Source organism: Panthera tigris, chromosome D4 (assembly GCF_018350195.1).
Source record: "Panthera tigris isolate Pti1 chromosome D4, P.tigris_Pti1_mat1.1, whole genome shotgun sequence".
Taxonomy (NCBI): domain Eukaryota; kingdom Metazoa; phylum Chordata; class Mammalia; order Carnivora; family Felidae; genus Panthera; species Panthera tigris.
In genome coordinates, this window is record NC_056672.1 from 2,847,741 (window position 1) to 2,870,926 (window position 23,186).

General features: G+C 49.5%; 1 protein-coding gene across 1 annotated transcript in view; it reads right to left on the reverse strand.

The window, feature by feature from the left end:
* SHC3 (SHC adaptor protein 3) overlaps positions 1-23,186 on the reverse strand; it is a 98,919-nt gene that overhangs the window by 64,315 nt on the left and 11,418 nt on the right. The window contains exon 2 of the mRNA XM_042964243.1: positions 9,335-9,405. Within this exon, the coding sequence (XP_042820177.1) occupies positions 9,335-9,405 (71 nt within the window). The remainder of the gene's footprint in view (positions 1-9,334; positions 9,406-23,186) is intronic.

Below are 23,186 nucleotides of genomic sequence, written 5' to 3' on the forward strand. Positions count from 1 at the left end.
AAAGTGAGATGTGCCCTTCCTGAGCAGAAAGTTCCACCAGGAGACAGCTGAATAAGCTGTCAAAGAAGTAGACAGACAGACAGATCCTGAGGCTTTGTGTGGGAGGCTCTGCCCGCTCCTCAGCCTGCTTTGCTGGAACTTGTAGACGCCGTGTCTAACCCCCTCTCTGCATCTCAGTGACAGCCGGGCTTGCCCTGGCCAGCTGCCCTTCCTTGCCAACCCTGCACCCTGTGAGAGCCTGGCTCACCTGTGCAGTCCAGTGGCTACCCACGCCCATCCATACCTGCCCAACCCCCACGCCCCACCCAGGAGACTGTCCCTAGGACCATTTCCCCACCCTGGCTCCCACGGACAGGCCCCCGGCTGGATGTTCTCATGCCCACGGGCGGTGACTGCCCTCAGTGGCAGAAGGCTACATCACTTGCCCCTGTGCTCAGAAAGTTGTAACGACAAGGCCATCCTGACGTGGTGTTAACCAGGCCTTGAAAGGAAAGGGGAGAATGGAAACAGAAGGGCGTCCAGATTTTCCAGGTGGGGAGAAAATGGGAACCAGACTGGTTTACTCGGGTGTTCCGGGCCAGAAGAGGAGGAAGCATTTCCCCCCGACGGCTTGGAGAAAAACATGGTGCCTTCCCCTTCACCGGCCCACCCACCTGGCTCGTCCTTCCTCACCTCCCTCATCCCTGAACCCCGTCCCACCCCACCCCACCGTGCCCCATTCTGTCCCCCACTCACGTCAAGCTGGCTGACTCGGTGAGGGTCTCATCCTTTCTATAAACCACGCGCGTGAAATTTTTTGTTAAGAACGCTTTAATTACATTTCCTCCTATTCTTTGGAGGAATTTAACGGGCAGTTGTGGAAGCACAGGAGACCAGTCCCAGGATGAGCGAAAGAAGCAGGAGAGGGGCAGAGTCTTCACGGACCGCGAGGGCCTCACGCAGACCCTGCTCTCGAGTTCCCTCCCCCTGTGGCTGCTCAGACCATTGCTCCACTGTGGTCAGGAAGGGCGTCTGCAGTGAGCCCCCTCCTCCAGCAGGGCCTCCGAGGTTTGCCTGGCTCATGCTTCCTGAAGCCGCACCCCTCCCTCATCCCCAACGTGGCTACGGTGCCGCTCCAGAGCCCGTCTGACACCCACCGCTCTGGCTCGGGCCTCTGCAGCCGCGTCCCAGCCTGCGAGGTCTTGGTGGCGTGAACTTGCCCATCCCGTTGGCTCACGTCTGTCTGGGAAGCTCACGGCCAGGCTCGGGGCTCCTCAGAAAAGCCCTGCACGTGGCCGTCCCTCCTTCAGATCACTCTGCCGGGGGGGCACGAAATTGCCCACATCTGACCGTGTTCACCTTCTGCATCCCCAAAAATGTCAAGGTCGTGTGGTTTCTCACACCCTACTCGTGTCTACGTCTGTGTTGATCTTCTCTCTCCCCGCAAGAGAAGGCGAGCTCTTACTCCGGGCTTTCTGACCAACATCTCAACAGTGGCCGGATGTGCCATGCGATAGACACGTATTCGGTGACCAAAGGACCAGCGCGCTGAGCCTGGAACACGGTAGGTGCTCAACGCCGGGGTCCTATTCGCGATTATTATTACTACTATCAGCAGCTGGCAAAGCAGGGACACAGAATGAAATACTAGACAATACTGCTCGAGCGAAGGCGATGCCATCGTACTAAATATTTTACCCTTCTCAGTAACTTACAGTCTTTCTCTTCAGCTGGAAAAAATACCCTGGACCGAACTGGTATTGATCATTAGTAATAGTATCAATCAGCAAATAATATTACAGATTAAGCCTTATATCGGTTATTATTATAATATTATTAATTATAATTATATAATTATAATTAAATATGTAATACATAACATAAGTTTTAACATATACCATATAATATATATGAAATATATATTTATAAGGTATAATCGATATAATTAAATATTATATTTATTAATATTTATATGATATGCAATTGAATATAATCAAATATCATTTATTAATGTATAATTAAGTTTAAATTTAACTCAATTAAATTAAATATAATATTAAATTAAATGTAATATCAAATGCTAATATTAATATTAAATTAATGCTAATTTAATATTTATATCAAATTTAATATCAAATGCTAACATTAATATTTATATCTAATATATAATATTAAACGTATATAAATACAATAAGTGATTATAAACATAATTATCGGGAGGGCATGAATAGCACAATTAAACACATCGCACAGACCCCGTCAGGTGTGCTGAGCACAGGCCAGGGCAGCCCCAGAACTTCGTGGGTCCCGTTGCCAAGACCCTCGACACGTCTCCCAGATGGTTCCATTCGCACCCGCGGGTGAGGATCCCGAGCCCACAGAGGTCATGAGTGGCTGGGAAGTGGTGCTGGGCTGGTGCCCAAGGGTCCCTGGACGCACCCCGTGCACACCGGGTTCTGCCACGAGGGGTCGGGACCAGGACAGCTGCTCAGGTGGGCAGAGACTGAAAAATCTGATTCAGATGGACGGGCCAGGAGCCGTCACCCCACTGCCCCAAGCCCACTCTGGCTCACAGGGTGATGCCCGTGACCCCGCCATGCCGTCCCGGGGCCCTGAGCCCGGCACAGGCCGCTCCGATGGAGGCTCGTCCGGCATCCTCAGCCAGGCCAGGGTGCCCCCACATTGTGGGCCTCTGTCCTCTGCCCGGGGCAATCCTCGGTTTAACTCAACTTAGTGGGAGGCAGACAGTGGGTAAATGCACCGGTGCCCCATTCCCTCCACGGGAGAACGAGGCCGGCCAGTGACGGGGTCTCTGTCAGCGACCCCTTCCTGCTCCCCAGCCCAGTCTCCCTAAACACCCTCCAAAATACCTCAGGTCTGCTCAGGGCCCAGAATCAGGCACGAGTGCATGCGGGTCCGGTCAAGGGAACAATCCTGGACACCCTCACCGTGCATGGCCTGTGCCGGCTGTTTCCAGAAGTAAACTCTTCTTTGATGCTCCCCAAGTGAGTGAATCCGTCAGCGTGCCTTACGGAAGCAGAGACTGGACACAGAAACGAGGCCTGTAGGAAAGTAGACCCCGCCTCCCTTTGCCCCCGGGGCCGGCCTGGCGTCCTAACTGCAGCCAGCCAGCGGGAGGCGGGACCTCAGCTGGGTGCACATGGCCCCCCTGTTCCCTCTCCACTCCGGCTCCGTACCCTGTGGCGCACACCAGAATCACGGCAGAGTCCGAAAGACAGAACCCCGTGTGGGGCCGGCGGAAAGGATTTCAGGGGTGACCGCCCACACCCCAGACACCCTCGTGGTCTGGCTTCAGAGCCCAGCCCTGTGAAAGCAACGGCCTCGGTCCTGTGCTTCCTTTGGATCTGCCTTATAGTCGGGGGAGGAATCCACTGGCTTAAATGTTCCCTCCTCCAGGAAGTCTTCCCAGACTAGCTCAGGCCCTCGGGATGCTCTCCTGAGTTTCTGTGGTACTTCAGCATGCCTGCACCGAACGCCTGCCCGACTGCCTTGTGACTCGGGGCCTCCAATGAGGTGTGGACCTGTGCCTGGTACATCCTCACACGCAGATGCAGACGAAGGAGACACTAGGCACAAGGTTATCCTGGGGGTGGTAAGACTGAGACGTGATGGACCGCGAGGCAGGAGGACTCAGCTTTACTCCAGAGCCGGGTGTGCGTGCACGCAGGGAGCTGGCGTTTTCAAAAAAGACTCCTAAACGGGGGACACGCTAGCTCCCCCACCCCCACCCCTCGCCAGGCCTCACCCCGGGGGTACGGGGCTGCCAGAGGCTCGGCCCGTGAAACACGTTCGGAATGAGTAAATTTAGAATGAAGCGGTCAGGCTAAAGTCACAGAGAGCGGCTGCGCGCTCCCCGCGTAGCAGGGACGGGTGGGCAGACTGTTCACACCGTCGTCTCCTTTCTATTTCTGACAGTCAACCCGCCCCGGGGAAGATTTTTACAGATTTGCGCCGAACTTCCACCGACGTTAGAGGTGTTTACTTTGCGGCGGGAGGGGAGCCCCGCAACACCATAACCGAGTGTTCTCGCTGCAGCGATCGGGCAGCACCGGGCCCCCCCCACCCCGTGCCACGTGTAAAGCACGCGTCTTAAATCCACGGATCGGGTGGATGTTCAAAGACAGGACTTTCCGGATTGCTTCCTCTGGGTCTGCAAACTGAGAAATTAACAGAACCAAGCCCTGCCCGCGTGGGGGGGGGGGGGGCGTGTGGAGCCCCCACCGCTGTTCTCAGATCTGTGCAGAGCATGCCTGAGCCCACCGTCCTGTGTCTCCGTCACTGTCCCGGGCAGGGTGATGCAGGTGGGCCACTCTGCCAGCCGCTGGGAGCCCCAACGCCTTATCTGCCCTTCTTCCTCCGTGTCCGTCTCTGGCCACAGCAGCTGCCCAGAGCCTGGGCATTGCCCCGAGCCCGGCACGGCCTCTGTAAGCACAGATACCTTGTCAGCAAATGCGGCCTGTCCCCACACCACACAGCACACACTTGCCACGGTGGCCACGCCACACCGCCGTGTGGGAGGCGTGACAGGAAGGGTTCTGGGGGCCACCGGTGCAGATGGGGGGGCCTCTCGCTTGCAGGACGTCTGACCAGGGCACACGCAGTCTCAGGAAGGCTGCCACACACACGAGAGGAAACGCAGCGGACTGGGGTGGAATGCACACGGATGACGGACCGTGTGGTGGAATTCTGACCTCGGACTTTGTCTTCTTTAAGGGCTCGTAGAAAACCCTGGGGGCCAGCAGTGACCGGAGAGGAGGGAGCACTGCGACTCAGAGAAGAGGGGGTGGACAGAGTCTCAAGGCCACGCCGAGGCTGAAGATGGGCCCCTCCAAGCACAGGACGGAGAGAGACCACTCTGGAAGCCAGGCCACATCCTCTGCTATCACGAGCCCCCACGATCACAGCGCCACATCCCCGGGCCTCTGTCCCCGGGTTGTCATATCGCCAGTGCGTGCTTGCTAGTTTGCTCAGGCTCAAGACCCTGCAGCCACCAACTAACTGCCCGGCACTTTCAGACCAAGGTCACGCCTTCTGAACACAGTCCACGCGTGAAACATCAGACAGAAAACACGGCAATGTCACAGCGTTCCCACCGGCGGGCCGACGGCTACTTCCACTTTCACTGCCCTCTGCCCCGTGCTGACGATGTGAACAGGTTGTGGCCACGCGGCAGTGAACCGACCCCGACAGACGGCATCAGCCGTGAACGTCTCCCGAGACCCCACCGATAGGCTGGAACAGAACAAAAGGGAAATACCTTCCCAACAGGCACAGGTTTTGATTTTGATTTTCAGACTAAATAGACTTGGTGCCTTTTTACAGAGATTTTTCCAAGCATGCTGATTCTGGGTGTGTGCACCAGACAGAATACTGGGGGGCAGGTCACATCCGCAGGGTGGTGCTGGTGGAGCTCTGGGCCTAACCAGGCTCTTTGGGGTCCACCGAAACTACAACAGCTTTTAAAATGAAAACAAACAGGCCACCTGAGTGGCTCAGTCGGTTAAGCATCCGACTTCGGCTCAGGTCATGATCTCACAGTTCTTGAGTTCGAGCCCCACGTCGGGCTCTGTGCTGACGGCTTAGAGCCTGGAGCCTGCTTCCGATTCCGTGTCTCCTTCTCTCTCTGCCCCTTCCCTGCTCACGCTCTGTCTCTCTCTGTCTCTCAAAAGTAAATAACATTAAAAAAATTTTTTTACATAAACAAAATGAGGAAAACAAACAAACAAAACCCCACGGAACTAGATTCCGTTATTGATGGACTCTCCACAATTCGGAAGAATGAGTTTATGTTAGGACAACGTGCTGAACCTGAGCTCATCCAGAAGTGCAGCAAAGTCACACGTGGCTGAGTCCACATGCCTACGTGACCTTTATCTGGGGAGTCCAAGCGGTGCAGGAGGTCAGCCGGGGTCAATGAGACCCAACAACACACGTCAGATGTTTCCATTTGTGGCTGAAGACAGGTCACGTCGCTGAGTGCTCTGGGCCTAAGTGTGTATATATTTATAGCCTTCCGTGTCCTAAAAATGGCTTAAGATGACCCCCAATGATAGGTAAAATTTAACACGATAAATAAGATAAAGATGAGCAGATGAGGAAATCAGAGGAAAGGAGGAAGGACAGGGCCTGTCCAGTGACCAAAGGCACATGGGGAGCTTCCTATCCATGTGCAGGGTGGGCCCGACGGGCAGAGAACACGTTCTCCCCCGTGACCTCCCTGTCTGACATGGTTCGTCCCTCTGTAACACCATTCAACACCCCCATCCCCCACACTGTGACAGGTGGGAGCATCTTGGGAGAGGACGTTTCAGGGAGGCACACGATGTGGTCCCCTTGCGCGGTCATCTGAAGGTCGGGCTCAGGCCAGGCAGGCAACTCGCTGGGACAGTGGGTGCCTACCACCGTTGGCCACCATAACCTCGTTTGGAAACCAGTGGCAGATGAAAGCAGAGGTCTCTGATTGACGCCCAGCCGGGGAGCTGGGTCCTCCCTGCTTGGGATCCCCCGCTCTACTGTCCGCTTCGGTGACACCAACTGGAGACCCTCACTGACGCCCCTCAGGGGCTGTGCACTACACTTTGTAGGCCCCGCCCACTGGGCACCTGATTTCCCACAACAGCCACTGATGTGGGCATTATGCCTGCATGCCTTTCCACACAAGTGGAAAATGGCAGAAGGGGGCTCCATGTACAGGACAGGACGTCCCTCCACGCGGTGGGCAGTCCCCAAGGCTCTGCCCAAAGCATTAGGGGTACAAGGTGATTAACAGCCACCACTGCAACTCAGAGTCGATGGCAACTTCTGGGATAGTTGTAGAAGTAATCTTCCAGGAAGAGGTCGGGAACCCACGGGTGACTCTACCGAAGGTATGACGATCCACCTCAACTCAGACGGAACAGCACAAAACAACATTGACCCCAACAAAAGGACGCGCGGTTTGGCCGCCAGAGCCTCCAAAGATGCTTATGTCCAAAACTTGAAACAGTGGAACAGAGGCATAATGAGTGACTGGTTACTTGCTTAAGAAAATTTTGGGGCACCTGGGTGGCTCAGTCGGTTAAGCATCTGACTGTTGATTTTGTCTCAGGTCGTGATCTTGCCAATTGTGAGATCGAGCCCACATCGGGCTCCGCGCTGACAGCTTGGAGCCCGCTTGGGATCCTCTCTGTCTCTCTCTCTTCCCCTCCCCAGCTCATGCTCGCACACTCTGTCTCAAAATAAATAAATAAGCTTTATATATATATATATATATATACACACACACACATATATGTATATAGATAGACAAATATTTTTTCCTGATGTCTGGGGAGCCTTTGGAAACACAACTTCCTAGAGCCTATTTAATAAAACCTAACCACAACCTCACATTTTCTGGCAACCTTCCGAGACTGCCTTTAGTATTAAGAGAAAACCATGGCAGGAGAGAGCAGTCACTGGCCTGGTGAGCACTCAAAGACCCCAGGGGCCTCAGCAGCACCACCGTGTGCCCACCTATAGGACACTGCTGGGCATTCCTCTCCGGGAGGCAAAGGCTTCTTTCTGACATCGATTCGTCAGTTTCCTTCAAGGGGTCTCCAGCTATTACCTAAAATAAGGACCGTGTCATGTGATATAAAAGCAAGGCAAGAGGCAGAAAGCATCGTGCAGACAAGCACACATAGTTTTCAAAAAGCCTAACAAAGCCGAGGCTGTTCTGGTGCAACCAGAATTCACCAAGTTTCCTGAGTCCCAGCACAGCACCCCCCTCAGCCCATTACGCCGCCAGCCTTTGCCAGCATCCAAATGGAACGGGATCGAGAAAGACACCTACTCGTCCAAATCCACCCATATCTGTTCTCCAGTTTCCTCCCGCAGTGTCCTCACTACCTCCGCCCCAGAGAGTGCCGGGACCCCGGTCAAGGGCACACAGGGACTGTTCACCCCCCTCCACCACCCACCGCTGGTCCCCAGGTCTGCATCCCCACACCGGGAGGCCAGGAAGGACAGCCCACGGCGGCCAGCATGCTGCACGTGCAGAGCTCAATAAATACATCCAGAGAATTTAAACGATACGAAAGCATCCCAGAAGGGGCAGGATCTGTTACAGGAATTCGGCAGAAATAGCCAACAGTTCTCTCTAACGAAACCGCCACCACCACGAGAAGGTGAACAGTCGTGTGTCCCCGTGGCCCAGACGCGGCCAGAGGGCCCTGCCCAGCGTGCCGCCTGCACCTGACACTTGGTGCGTGGGACAGACGGTTCGCTCCACAAATGCTCCCACTGGTTTCCGGAACGCTCCCACTGCACGGTACCGCCCCTCTGCCTCGGCAAGGCCCGTAGACCATCCTGTGCAGATCGATGGACACGATTCTTCCCTGAGTGCAGTTTACAATGCTGGTGTGTCCCCACCACGCGTGTCTTGAGCCGCTTCAGGAGGGACAGAAACGTCCCTTCTTTTGAACACAGATTTCTTCCGTGAGGAAGACATATCATTGCGGTATTTGCCACAATTAAAGCGTGTGCATCATTTACAGCTATTACTCCAAATAATTACTTTCTAAAGCTCGAACGTTAGACTTTGGCTTGCTAACCCAAAGATAGACAATACAGTGACTTGACTGCCATAAACATGAGGCATTTTCTGAGGTCACTATGTAGATCAAATAATTCTACAAATACCAAAGCAAGCTAAGGTCACCCACGGAAATGTGCCATTTCATGAACCCTCCTGACTTTCCAGTTTTCCTCTTCCAGGTGACTCCAAACCAACATGTTTTAAAGGTATAAGCTCTAAAAGGTTACGATTTCATTAAAAACAATGCTTAAATACAGAACTGGCTCTCAGAAAGCTTAGAATCTAGTTGACGGTGGAGGATACATACCCCTGCTCAAAATCGCTGACCCCCTCAAACAACCAACTGCTTCTTAAACTACTACCGCCATGAATATGTCTGCCTCCAATCCATGCATTTTATTCCCTGTGTATACAGTTGAAAATTCTCTCCTGACAACATTTTTCGCTTTGGAAAGAAATAACACAGTTGAGTACACTTTAAAATATCAAGCTTGTATTAGGGCTTCGTGTGTAAAGAAACAATCACAAGCAGCACGCATGTCTGAAGCTTCATTATAAAGAGAGCTTGGAAGGAGCAGGGAGGGTCCCCGAGGGTGCTCATGTCAGAGATAATGCATCACAGGTGGGGACGAACACTTGGAAATCCTGAATACCCTCCCTGTCACCGTCACCGGCACTCAAGGGGCAGACTTTCCCTTGGAAATTTCTAGGCTGCAAACTCTGAAATCATTCCTTTCCAAAGTCAAATCACGGGAGTCCACATTCGAGAGGGCTTACCTGGTAATCTGTGTTCTTGTACTGAAGTCAAGAGACCTCATTGAGCGGAGAACTTCAATGCACCCCAAGTACTGGAAGGGGAAAAAAACGTAAATCATGAGCCCTGGGGACTGAGACGAAGAGACAGTTCTTAACTGTGTAAAGGGCATTTTGGAAAGCCATATATATTTCTTAGATCTCATTTTATGTACATCATGAGGCTCTGTTATCTTCCGTAAAAGCAATAACCCACACCCTTACGAAACTAACCTCAGTGCCTATGTCGGTACTAGATTTGACTCTTCTGAGTTCCATTAGTATTTTCATTTTAGTTAGAGGTACGTTTTTAAAAAGTTGTGTTGAGTTGTAACATGTACCGTAAACCACAGAAGTCTTAAATGCAGAATTCAATTATTGCCGAAACACGTACCTGCGTGGAACCACCACTCAGAGGCCAACATCCCAACATCGTATTTCTAGTCCTTTACGAGGGCCTAGAGGCTTATCATTTTTAAAGAAGTAGTGAAAACGCTATAATACCAACATTTCAACCAATGGTAAACTTCATTATTTAATAAATATACTTTGGGTTCCATGAACAAACTATACATTACCCTCATAGTTGCTTTCTTTTGGTTTACCAGAAAGCCCTCTCCTGCATTATATAACACAAACTTTCAGAAGTTGTAATTTACACATCTAAATTTGTAGCTAAATTTTTAATCAGTTTCACACATGTCAGTGCATGTGTGTACGTAAATATATGGACATAACGAAAGCTGTAGATAAACAACTAGCATAGTAGAGATACAATATTTGTGTTCCAAAGCCCTGGGGAGTTTGAAGGACAGATGTTTTATACCAATGCCTTTAAAATTAGACTTCGCAGGAAGAGACCTCATGGTGTATCACAGAAAAGACTGCATTTGAATTATTCAGAAAACCTGAATTGGAGCCTGACTCTGTCATGTCTTGTTATGTAACTTGAAGCGAAACTTTAAAATTCTCTGAGCCTGAGCCTCTGTACCCATAAAACGTAACTACTGTTCCAAGCATTGTGTGGCTCTGTGATGTCACCACCACCACCACATCACACGGTTGTTGGGACACCACCATCACGGTGGTCAGGAGGATACCATGAACAACGTCATAGAGCCACACGAATCAGATGACCACCAGCACTGCAGAGGCATGTGACTGACCAACATCACAGACCTACCTGTGGACCAGGACTAACACCATGGGACTACATGACTCTTACCACCACCAAAGCACAGAGTTACACAAATACCACGTCCCATCACAGGGCCGCGTGAATACCGCAGTGATGTCCCAAGTTACATGAGAAGCAGGAACCACACTGCAGGGTTGTGGGAGCACCACCACTGCTGTTATGCTTGTGTGAACGCCACCGCCACCACGGCAGGGTTATGTGAATATTGCTATCACCGTCGCTCAAATGTGTGAAGACCACAACCCACTTTGCTGAGTTGCAGGACTGCCACATCCATCACTGTCACAGCACGGGGACACCACAACAGTGTCCCAGATATCCCAGGGTTATGTGAATACCACCGTCAGCAATGTTACAAAGTGAAGTCATTAATATGACCAAAGTGGCAGAACGGTGTCGGTAACAACACCACTACCTCTCGAAGATGCAGAGTTACACAATTTCACACCCACAACTGCAGACTCATGGGAAGACCCCATGACCACCGTTGCAGATGTGTGACTGTGACAAGAACCACTGCAGATAGCTGAATATCATGCCCACCGTCAAGAGCTATTAAATACCACAACCACCATTGTAGTTATGTGACTACTACACCACCACCACCACCACCACCACCACCGAGAAATGGGAATACCGTGAACACCATCACAGTTATGTGAATACCAGCAGCAACATCGTGGTGATATATAAATGCCGTGATCACAAACATCACAGAATTATCTGAATGCCACATCCAGTCTCATAGTTATGTGTTCCCGGGACGAAACTTGCAGAGCTACGTGTATACCAAATCCACCGACATCACAGAGTTACATCAGTACTACGATGATCATCACAGAGTTATATGGATAGCACGCCTGGCTTTGCAGCAATACATGTATGCCCACACCACCACTGCAGCTCTGTAAATATACAGACCACCACCACTACAGAATTATGCAAATACCACCAACACCACAGATGCCCCCCCAAGCACCACTGCAGTTATCTGAACACCCCACCAATAGCATCTCAGATTTATGGGAAGATGATCAAATTTATTGAAGAGGTCTGTGAATACTGTCACCAACATCACAGAGTTATATGACTACAACTAACAGCCTCACAGTTATATGGATACCAGAACCACCATCACAGGGTTATGTGAAGCCAGCCCTGAAAGATTGTGTGAACACATGACCACCATTTCTGAGTTACAAGAAGGCCATGATGGACTTTGCAGAGTCACAGGATTAGCACACCCAACACCATCTCAGCGCTTTGTGAAGATCACTACTACTGCCGTGTAGAATTATCTGAATCCCACAGCCACCAAGGCAGAGCTAGGAGAATACTACCACCATGGCCATCACAGAGATACATGAACACCACGACCACTGTCACAGAGCCATGCAAACACTGCCACCACCACTGTTGCAGAGCCTTGTGAATACCATGGCCACCAACCAGGAGAGTTATGTGATTCTCCTAACTAAAGTTGCAGATTTACATGAATATCCCTAGCATGATCTCAGAGTGATGTGCTAATGCCAACACCACCATCGTCATAGAGTTATGCAGACACCACGACCAAGTCACAGGGTTGTCTGAGTTATACCATCACCACCGTCACAAGATGCAATGACTGTCACCATCAACTCTGTGCAGTCGCGCTAATGCCATGACAAATGAGTGTTGCAGGGTTGTAGGAACACCATGCTGAGCTTCACAGACCGTGTGCACATAACCTCCACCACCATCACGGTGGTATGTGAATACCACGACCCACATCACAGAGTCAAAGCAACAACACCAGCAATGTCACAGAGTCACAGAAATGGAAGTACCACAGTTGCAGGTTATGCGCACACGAACACCAGCACCATGAAAGAGCCACGTGGACACCATGACCGGCTTCTAGAGCTATGTGACCAGCCAGCCAAGATGCAGCTAAGGGAAGACTACCAGAAATATGATCATAAAGTTATGTACTACCATGACAACACCACAGGGTTATGGAGATGCCACGACCGACACCACAGTGACATCTGAATGCCATCACCACCACCCCACTGCAGGTATGGAATATCATGACCACCACAGTAGGCATATGTGACCACCATGACAAACACCACCACCACGGTAGGAGAACTATATGAACACCACTACCACCAATGTTGTGGTTTTGTGGATACCACCGCTGCGCTGCACTGCACAATTATGTCAACACCGTGACGAACGTGCATCCCTCCACTAACACAGTTGTGTGGAAACCGCAATGTCGTCGATTTACGTGAATACCTCCAACACCGTCACAGTTACATATGGACCACAACCAACAATATGGAATTCTGTGAGCACCATGACCATCGCATTTACGGAACCACAACCCCCACCCCCGCAGTCGTGTGTAATGTAAGTACCGCCACCACCACCAGCCACGTCACTGCCCCTACCGCTGTCAGCATTGTGTGAATACAACCACGGCAGCTGTCCCGAAGTTACACGAAGACCATGACCAACTCCAGGAAGTCACAGGATTACCACCACCACTGCCACCCTGGAGTGCTAGGTGAGGGTCACTACGAATGTCACAGACCTGAATCATGCCCCCCAGGTCTGAAGCAATCTGCCCTCTTACCATCAATATTTAAGGAAACTTATTTCTACCCCTCATAACACGATACAGCATCAATCTCCGAATCTCTGCCTATCACGCGCAAAAGTATCCCATCCTCGTTCCGACGTGCATTTCCCTGATGTCTATAAGGCAATGTGATCCATCTCGCATGTGTTGGCCATTTTCACCCCTTTTTCCATTAACTAACTGCTTTGATCTTGGGCCCAGTTTCCTATTATATTCCTTATCTTTCTATTATAGACTAAGGGGATGATAATCTCCCATTCGGTCATTTCTCATTTGATGGTGTCTGCATTTTACCTAACACAAACTGTTACTGCAGTTAAACACTGTACCAATTCCTGTAACCACATGTCTGTCATTTTCTGTATGGCTCTGGAGGGTCCTGTCTTGCACGAGAAGGGCACAATATTCTCCTAAATGGTATTTCACAACATTGATTTATGATTTATCTACGCATTCACTTCTTTAAGTGTTTTCGGTAATGTTTTCCATTTGGCTTTTTAACCTATTTGGAATTCACTTGTCTGTACAGGACGCGGCGTGAGTTAATAAAGTTGGCCTCCAGAGGGACTGTGATTTACACCAGTACCACTGACCTAGTAGTTCATCCAAGTCTTTCTGCAGTGATGTGCCAACTTCGTGGTATATTACATTCTTATTTTCGGTGTGGACCTCTACCTGAGCTCTATTCTGCTATACTTCGTGTGTCAATCCCACATCTTTTGTGTATATTTTTCCTGAAGAACTTTAAAATCATGTTCTGAAATCCCTCCACCACTCAAAAACTGGCTTCTGTTTGAGATTTCATATTACCTTGAGAAGAACTTATATTTGCCGTTAAGCTTTTTATCCATAATCGTTGGAGTGTCTCCATTTTAGATATTGTTTATTGCCTTTAGGAAGACTTTGTGGGTTTTATGGCATTTACCCTGTACTTTTCTTCTCCAACGTATTCCAACACATTTTTTTTTTTAATTTTGGTTACCAGTGAGGATGACATTTTGATTTTTCCATTGTACTTCTAATCTGGTTCTCACCAGCAGAGAGAAAGTCTATCGAATTGCAGGTATAAACAGAAAACTCAATCACTGGGCTCCAGAGATGCACAAAGAATTACGAAAACTGAACAATGGGACTCAGAAAACCTCCCCAAACCAGAGAAAACCTCCCAGTGGGACTAAAGATGGACTCACAAAAGAAAGTGTAAGTCTTGGAGTCTGGATCTGAAAGTTCCTGCATCTGCATCATAGGAGTTCCAGTAAAAGGAGAGACAAAAACAGGGGGGGGAAGAAATAATTCAAGAACAAAGAGAATGAAATGTTCAGTGTTGGAGGGAGACGGGAGTGTCTATATTTTCAAGGCTCATAGAAGAAAGATGAAAAGACCCACTCGTGGATGCACGGAAGCCGCGTTTCAGGACAAAAGGACCCAGACAGAGATATCCTGTGAGTGCTCCGTGAGGAAAAGAGACACCAGCTACTTACAGAGAGTTCTCCTGCCCGCTCGGGAAGTCGGAAGAGAAGTATTGAGCTGAGAATCTTACATCCACCCAAACTGGCATTCAAGTGGGAAGACAAAGCCAGGACTCAGAAAGCTAACCACCCACAGACACTCCCTGAAAGAATTATTCCAGAAGAACAATGAATACAAAACACAGGAGGACGTGGGCTAGGAGAAAAAGAATAAGGAAAGAATCAACAAGAGTCGCAGGTACATCTGATGCTTAATAATTATTGACGCATAACTTTAAACATCTATTTTACAGTGACAGGGAATGAAATCTCAGAAGACCCCGACTCAGCTGGCCAGGGCAGACACAGAGGCTGGAGCCAGCGAGAAGAAGGGGGAAATCAGAAAATGCACGCTGGGCACACTGGGCACGTTGGGCACCACTGTGTGTTGTGGAGGCAGCACAGAACTAATTAACCGTAGCGGCAAAAACAATGTACGTTTACATGCGTGCAAAAAATTGTAAAACCCTGGGGCGCCTGGGTGGCTCGGTCAGTTAAGCATCTGATTTCAGTTCAGGTCATGATCTCGTGGTTCCTGAGCTTGAGCCTGGAGTCGGGTGAGCCCTGCTTCTCTCTCTCTCTCTCTCTCTCTCTGCCCCTCGCTCACTTGTGCCCTCTCTCTCTCAAAAAAAAAATTGTAAAACACTGTAAAAAACAGGATGACTGGCCCCCTCCCCGCCAAAACTGCTAGAGAACAGAAGGAGGAAACAAGTAAAATCATTCCAGCCAGCAGAAAGAAGGAGGAAATCAGAAAATGCACAGATAAAAGACACAGAAAAATATAAACTGAAACATCAGCAATGGGCCCAAACATCTCGGTAATCGTAATAATCATGATTGACTGAACCCACCAATTAAAAGTCAAAGCTTTCACACAGGTTAAGAATAAGTTGTGTAAGTCACGTGAGGTCACAAAGACAACACTGAAAAGACAGAGCAGATTCTCTCCCAGGCAAAGGCCAGCAAAATAAACCAGGGATATAACCAGGAGAGTAACTCACTCACAATCGTAGGAAACAAAACACAAAATAAGCTTAAGAAACTTGCAAGACCAAATTGAAGAAAACCTTTCATGAAGGATGGATAAATATGTGAGCAGACGTATCATGGTTTTGGGCTGCAAGATTCCATACTAAAAGCATGCCAATTCTCCCCCAAATTAATCTACAATCTTAGTGGGATGCCACATGAAGTCTCAACAGGATTTTTTTCCCACTGCATGAAAAGTTAATTCCAACGTGTAATCATAAAGGAAGACTTTGAAGAACGCAAATAAATTTCCGAGGAAGATGAAAATGACAAAGAACCAGTGATAACTCCATGAAGCTGACTTGGGAACAATCCTGCACGGAGTGTGGTGATGCGGGAGAGGCCGGGGACCCCGAGGGGCTCCCACGGGACCAGCCAAGAGGGCCCTGGGCTGCACAAAGGATGGAAATCAAACGCAAGCCAGCAGGAAGTGAGAGCTGAGTTTAGTGAACACGTATAGAGAGATACAGACGGAGCATCCGGGAGACTCAGAAGGGAAATGAGGGAGTCTCGTCTTTATTCTGGATCTGGGGGTTTCTACTAGATGGTGGCCTGGTGCACATGTCCCCTCAGGCATCCAGGAACCAGTGAGAACAAAGACAAGGGCCCAGGTGTTATTCCTTGGAGCAGGGGGCCTTGGTGTCAGTCAAAGTGTCTAGCTTGGAGGTCTGGAATACGTGTGCGATGGTTTCTAGTCGGTCGCACATGGCCCTTGCTCAGATGTGATCTGCTCTAGAGAAATCACTAACTCCTTGTCCCTTACAAGGAGGACAATCACCGTCTGCATCACAAGGCATATGGAGAGTGGGGTGGGGGTACAGGTCCTAGCAAGATACAAGCCGGAAAAGAAGCAAAGTTAAAAAAACCAGCTTTTTCTCTCATGGGAGAGCTTCCCCGTCTCAAAGGGGTGGAGAAGAAAAGGGCAGATGTATCTGTGGGAATCACTGATGAACAGATAAGGGGCCAATAAACGTTGAGTACGTGATGGGCTCACAAGAGCCCATGCTGCTCAGTAAGGTCGGGTACGCCGTGTGCTGTTCACACGCGGCAGGCTCTCCTTACCCCATCCCCGAAAATAAATCTCGGAAGGATTAACGAGCTCAAGCTAAGGAACAAACTTACAAAAGCATTATAAGAAAACCCAGAATACTATTTCTGTAACACGACCTAAAACTCAAAGGCCATACGGTAAACCCAAGAAAACTGATAAATTATTTGTAAGAAAAGACAAGCGACATAAACATCATGATTTGGAAAAATGCAATAAATTTAACCGGGGGAAAAAATTAATGACCAGACTACCCAAAGAGTTTCTATGAGTCATTAAGGAAGCACATCCACTCAAGAGAAAAAAAAAATGGGCAAGGAAACGAACCGGAAATTCACGGAGGAAGACAAACAGCTGACCAACGTGTCCGTAAAGACTAGCGATCACAGCAATTAAAATAAATGCCAAACAAAAAGATAATTTTCCACCCAGCTGAGCAGTCACACTGGGTGAGGGCCCTCCCTCATGTTCCTCTAGCGTGTGTAATTTGGTGAAACCTTTCTGGAAGACTCTTTGGAAGTATCTATGGAAATGGAAAATGTGTTTCCCTTTGACCCAGCAACTTCATTTGTAGAGCTTTATTCACGCGTCAGTGTGTGAAATTGTATGTACAAAACATTCATTGCCTCGCTGCCAGCACAGAATGACAATGTGAGCCCCCTTCTCGAATGTTTACCAATAAACTCACGGGTAAACACTTAGGGCACATCCAGACTAAGATTCTGAATGGGGCCGTTTTATGAATGATTTAAGCTCAGAGTCTCCAGGAGACACCCTTACTTCCTCCACATCGCCCCCTTTGGGGCAGAACACTGATTAACTGCAGACATCAGAGCTAGTGTAGAAAAATACTAGTTCAAATTGCACATTACGCTTTAAGGTAATTTCAAGTGGCGGATACACAGGAAAGCCTACTGATGTCATCGATGGCAGGGTAAATGCACGTGCTGGCAGGAGTGACGACTGGGGCAAACTCGTGCGGCATTTTCTCCCGAAGCTGGACGTGTGCATTCCCCATGACCCAGCATCTCCGCTGAGAAGAGAGAGATGGACCCATCTGCCCGCCACATAAATGCACAAACGTACTCACGGTAGCACTGTGCATGAAACCCCTAAACTGGAAAGAAAACCAAGTGTCCACCAGCAGTGTGATGGATAAATAGCAGTGGAGTCGCTTCACCTGCCAACTCCCCACCCCCACCCGTGCCACGTGTCCCACGGCCTGTGGGAAATATGTGATCTCCCTTGCCTGCAAGCCCCCCTTCCCTCCCAACTCCTTCCCTCCTCCCCTTCCCGAACCATGCCAATCGTCAGTGATCCCCATCGAAGATCAGACTCGGAGAAAGGGCCCCTCCCTGCCTAAGGCAATAGCGTTCCTTATCCCGTGAGAGCACGTTCTGTGTTCTGCGTCCACGGAACCCACGCCTGTGTGCACGGTGCCCCTTCACTGTTATACCGGATGCTTGGTACTTACCGGGTAAGAAAGTCACGCTGCCAGGATTCAAAACAGGGGAAATTTAAACCTTTAAAGGCTCTCTCTCACTGCCATCCCTCCCTGACTGTCAACGCCTGAGACCCCAGCGCCCCCTCCAAAGTGCTGAGCTAGTGCTCTGTGCCATCATCCCCAAATCTGCACCCGTCTGTATGCGGTCACCGAGAAGACTGCAGGGCCGGGCCTTTCTCCCTCTCCGCTTTCCAAGCGCCTCACACGTGATGGGTACAAAATAAACATGTGTTGGGCGCATTCACCAAGGCTAACGAGGTTAGAGATGCTTTCCGGTCCCTCCAGTGATCAGAAGCAGACAGTGTATAACACTTCATTTGATCACGCAGGAGGCTCACGAACCATAATTTTCTATTAACTTTTTATTTCACTTATTAGCACCCATTTGTGCTGGTTTCTGATACGTAATATATTTCAACATTCTCTGTGTTTCCCTGAAATTATTCTGGAATACAGATAGGACTGTTCTACAGGCCTTTCCCCGTAGCTGAATTAGTACAAGTGACTGGGAGAGAGTGCGCACGGACAGCTCAGGAGCAGTGTGGGAAAGGGGAGGACGCTCACCCCAGCAAAGGAAGAGAGGAGCAAAACTACATTCTATCTGCAATGAGCATGTCTGTCATTATCTCAAAAAAAAAAATTCTTTTCAGGGAATAACACGTATCCTATAACCCTACAGCTGTAAATTTCAACATCTGCTCTCAGTTTACCTGGAGGCCAATTCTTCCCCATCTAGGGCAGCGTCCTGGACACAGGTACAGGTCACCTGCGGCTGGGGCTACAGGTGCATTTCCTACAAGGTCAATGGGTTGACATTTTCCCCATTTAACCACATGCTTAGAGTTTCCCAATGATTATTTATAATTCTAAGATGAATATGTATTCTGTGAGTTAGCTACCTAATCTCTGAGCCTGAATGCTACCAACTGGCATGCGCCCTTTTAAGGGAAGGATACCATAATTCCACAATTCAACCCTTGGCGCTTGGATGCGTCAAGCACTGGTATAAAAGTGAGTAAGACAAACCACTGGCTTCCAATTTCACTCCTCTGTCTTCTGTCCGTGGAAAAGCATGAGACCATAGTTGCTGGTCGGGCCAAAAACAAGGCCTTGAAAAACGTGCACAGATTTCTGCATTTCGCTCGCTAGCCAGGCGAGAGTGGACTTGGGACCCACACAGCCCTAGGTTACAGACTCACTTCGTGGCTGACCACCGGGGCGAGCCTCAGCAAATCACTGGACACTCTGAGTGCCTGTTTCTTCGAGCGTAGGGTGAGATTACCGTGAGAAACACAGGAGACCGCGTGGGGTTTAAGCAAGCAGCATTACGCTAACGCATCACCTCCACGAGTGATAGATACTGTACTCCGAACACTGACTATACATCCTCAGCACGGTCCTGCAAAAGGCATTTCCAATCGGCTTTTCATAAAACTTGTTCCAACTGACACATCGGCTCACGGTGTGGGAGAGCATCTTTCCCCTCCCTCTTTGCCAGCTCTCAGGATGCCGTTACGGGTGATTCATTTGCATTTTGTAATTCATCCGAGTATCATAATTTTTACAATGAACTTTACTCCTCATAAATGACGTGTTACTGACAATTCAATGCCCTGTCTCTTCCACCCAATCCAGGGAAACGGTGTACAATCGGAATAGGTCCTGCCCCCACCCCCATGCCTCCGAGACCCTTCTCACTGTGCCCTGTTATCCAGAGCACCTTCCTCCCACCCCATCCAGACAACTGCCGCTCACCTTCGGACTTTAGACCCTCCACGAAGTCACGTACCTCTGGCTCATTTCATTCACCATGACCACGCTTTTTTGTGGCTAAGTTTCTCATTTTCATAAAGTTCCATTTATCTATTTTCCTTCTGCTCCCTGTGCTTGTGGGGCCGTATTTAAGGAACCCCTGCCTAATCCAAAGTCACAAATATTAATCCTTGTGTGTTTTCTATGAGTTTTGTGCTTGTAGCTCTGACATTCAGGACTTTGATCCATTTTGAGTTCATGGTCCTATACGATGCAAGAAAGACTCCAACTTCATTCTTCTGCATGCGAACATCCCCTTGCCCCGCACCATCTGCTGAAAAGACAATTCTCCACTGGCACTCTTCTCAAGAATCAACGGACCACAAATGTATGGGCTTACTCCTGGTCTCTCAATTCTGTTCCACTGATCTAAGTGTCTACACTTTGGTCCGTAAAATGTGAGTCCCCCAAATTTCGTGCTTCTTCATCAATTCAGTTTTGGCTATTTGGGGGCATTGATGCATTTTTAAATTACTTGATGAGTTATTTAATTAAGCCCGTTTGACTAGTTTATTTGGTTAGTTGCTGACTTCTTCACCACCACATCAATTCCAGGAGAGAAGAGACCACCTCTCTTTTTTTATTCCTGATTGTATTGCGAATGAGACACACAGTGTAAATCAGTGCGATTTGTTGAATGAATGAATGAATGAATGAGTGACTGAATTCTCAATTTTGATAACGGTAAATAAAAACAGCCTCAATGTTCAAAAATAGGACAATGTTTAAGGAAGTTATAATACATTAATAGCATAGAGTATCATGCAACTGTTAAAAAACATACCTTCTGATAATATTTAATGATTTGGAGAATCGCTGAGGCTGATCTCAATTTTGCATAAATGAAAATAAAGGGTGGAAAAAAATCAGGGAAATTTTAATAAAAGTCATCATGGAAGGCTGTGATTACGCTTGAGTTTAATTTCTTCTTTTCCTTTTCTCTATTTTCTACTCTTTCTGCAATCAGCAGGTGTCACTTCCATAAAAGAAAGCCAAACACTATTAACTAAAAGTACACAAAGGCATCCAGTTGTGCACAGACTTCTGGATTTGCAGTCACAGTCGATGATCGCCCTGCTAGGATTCTGTTGCTTGTGGAGTCGACCCCTAGTGACTTAGACGGATTCAGATTCTACTGGGGAGGTGGCCACATGGGAGGAACTGTTCCCTGGGCAGCCAGGGTTGAAGATAGGATATGGGGTATAAAATTAATATAAATATGCCCCTACCCCAGTCTCATTTCTGACATGGTAGAACATCCCTTAACCACCTGTGAGACCCCAGGGCCGGGGCGGGTTTGTGAACCTCACCTCTTCCAAATCCCCAGTGGGGACCAGAGGGGACCAGAGCTCCTGAACCCACGCAGGTGCTGCTACCCACGCAGTCAGGGTTCAAATGTCATCAACTAAAATAGCTTGGAATTTATTGGAAAGTTACTATCCACACTGAAGGAACGGCCATACCTGACGGCACTAACATGACCAATATTGGTAAGGATTTTTTCATTTAAAAGGTCATGGATGTAAACTCATCGATGGTGGCAAAGGTCAGAATGCTGGACACCCTACTGACTGTTCGGGCTTGAGGGAGCCTGGAGGGGCTTGGGAATCTGCTTTAGGTCTTAGGCAGGTGCCCGGGTGGACGTCCCGTGCATGTAAATGTGCTCACTGATCTGAACATTTAAGCTTGCATGGTTTATTCAGCACTGACTAAAAAATTAAAAAATAAAAAAGGTCATTGCTTTTAAGACAGCCCTTGAAATTATTTTTAATGCTCATCTTTTTCTGGCAAATAACGTGTGTTCATCGTACAAAACTTTGGAAAATACCAAGGGCATCAAAACATGAAGATCATGTATAATCAATCCTCTGGCACAACTTGGCATTATGATAAATGCCACGGGAAGCCCTCTAACAGCTCGGCTCTGTTCTCTGGCTTCTGGGGCTGCTGGCAAGCTCTTTACCAATGCCCGCAGCTGCGGCCGCACAGACCCACCCGCCCTGATCACGTCTGCTCCCACCATTCAGCCGGCTTCCTCCCGAAGCCTTCAACGCCAGCTGCGGGTTCCTACAGAATCATTCACTCCCCTCCAAGACGGGCCTGTGCCGCCACTGCTGTGGCCCCAAAGCAGGGGCCAGGAAGGGGGCTCATCCCCTGCGCCTTTCTTGACTCGCTGCCTTGTGGGGCAGAGGCACCTGCATCAGGAGGCACGGTGACCAGGGCTGCCGTCAGGGCCCTGTCCCATGACAGAACTCTTTCTCGGATAAAGGGACCTCTGACCTCTCCCACAGAAGGCAGAGGCCGGTCCTGACCCCTGGAGCTCTGGGCAACTGAGCCGCACTCCAGGACGAGGGCCGCGGCCGGCCCGAACAGGAAACACTCATCTGCCACCTGGCAGGCCCGGGGCCGGCCACCTGCAAATGCTCACTCGTCTCACTGCCCTGGGGCCCTCGTGGACAACCGCCGTGCTCACCCCCACTTTAGACGAGGGACCTGAGGCTCACAGGCACCCTGGGGGAGCAGCAGGTGAAAGGCGGCCCTCGTGCCCAGAGCCCCGGGGCACCTGCTGTAGCGGCCGAGCAGCCATGTGCCTGCACGGCGGGCACGTGGGCGGGCGCCCGGGACAGCCTGTGGGGACAAGCGGGCACTGACACAGGTGACCACCTGCTTTCCGCTTTCCTGTTTCCCTTGTCCGGTTTCTTTTCACTGCCCGACAGGGAGGACGTCAGCCATCTGGGTACAGCGAACCCTCACGTCTAGGCTTCCTCCTCTCTTCACCTTTCATCTCACAGGGCAAATTATACTAACACAAGTGCCATATAGGCTTCTATCAAAGGAGCCAGGAAGCCCTTGTAAATGCTGGCTGCAGGCATGTGTCACCCGTCTCGCGCACGCCGAGGACGCTGAGTCACAGGGAGGAAGTATGACCGGGGCTCGCTTCAAAGGAAACCACTGTGCTCAGTCTCGTCTGAAAATCACAGCAGTGCGATTGGCCGTATCTGCTTTTCAAAGCCGAAGGGAAAGGGGGAAGAAATACTCCAGAAATACATGCTGGTGTTGCAGCTAAAGCCGCGTCACAGCTGCCGTGTGAAGGAGGCAAAGCTGACCA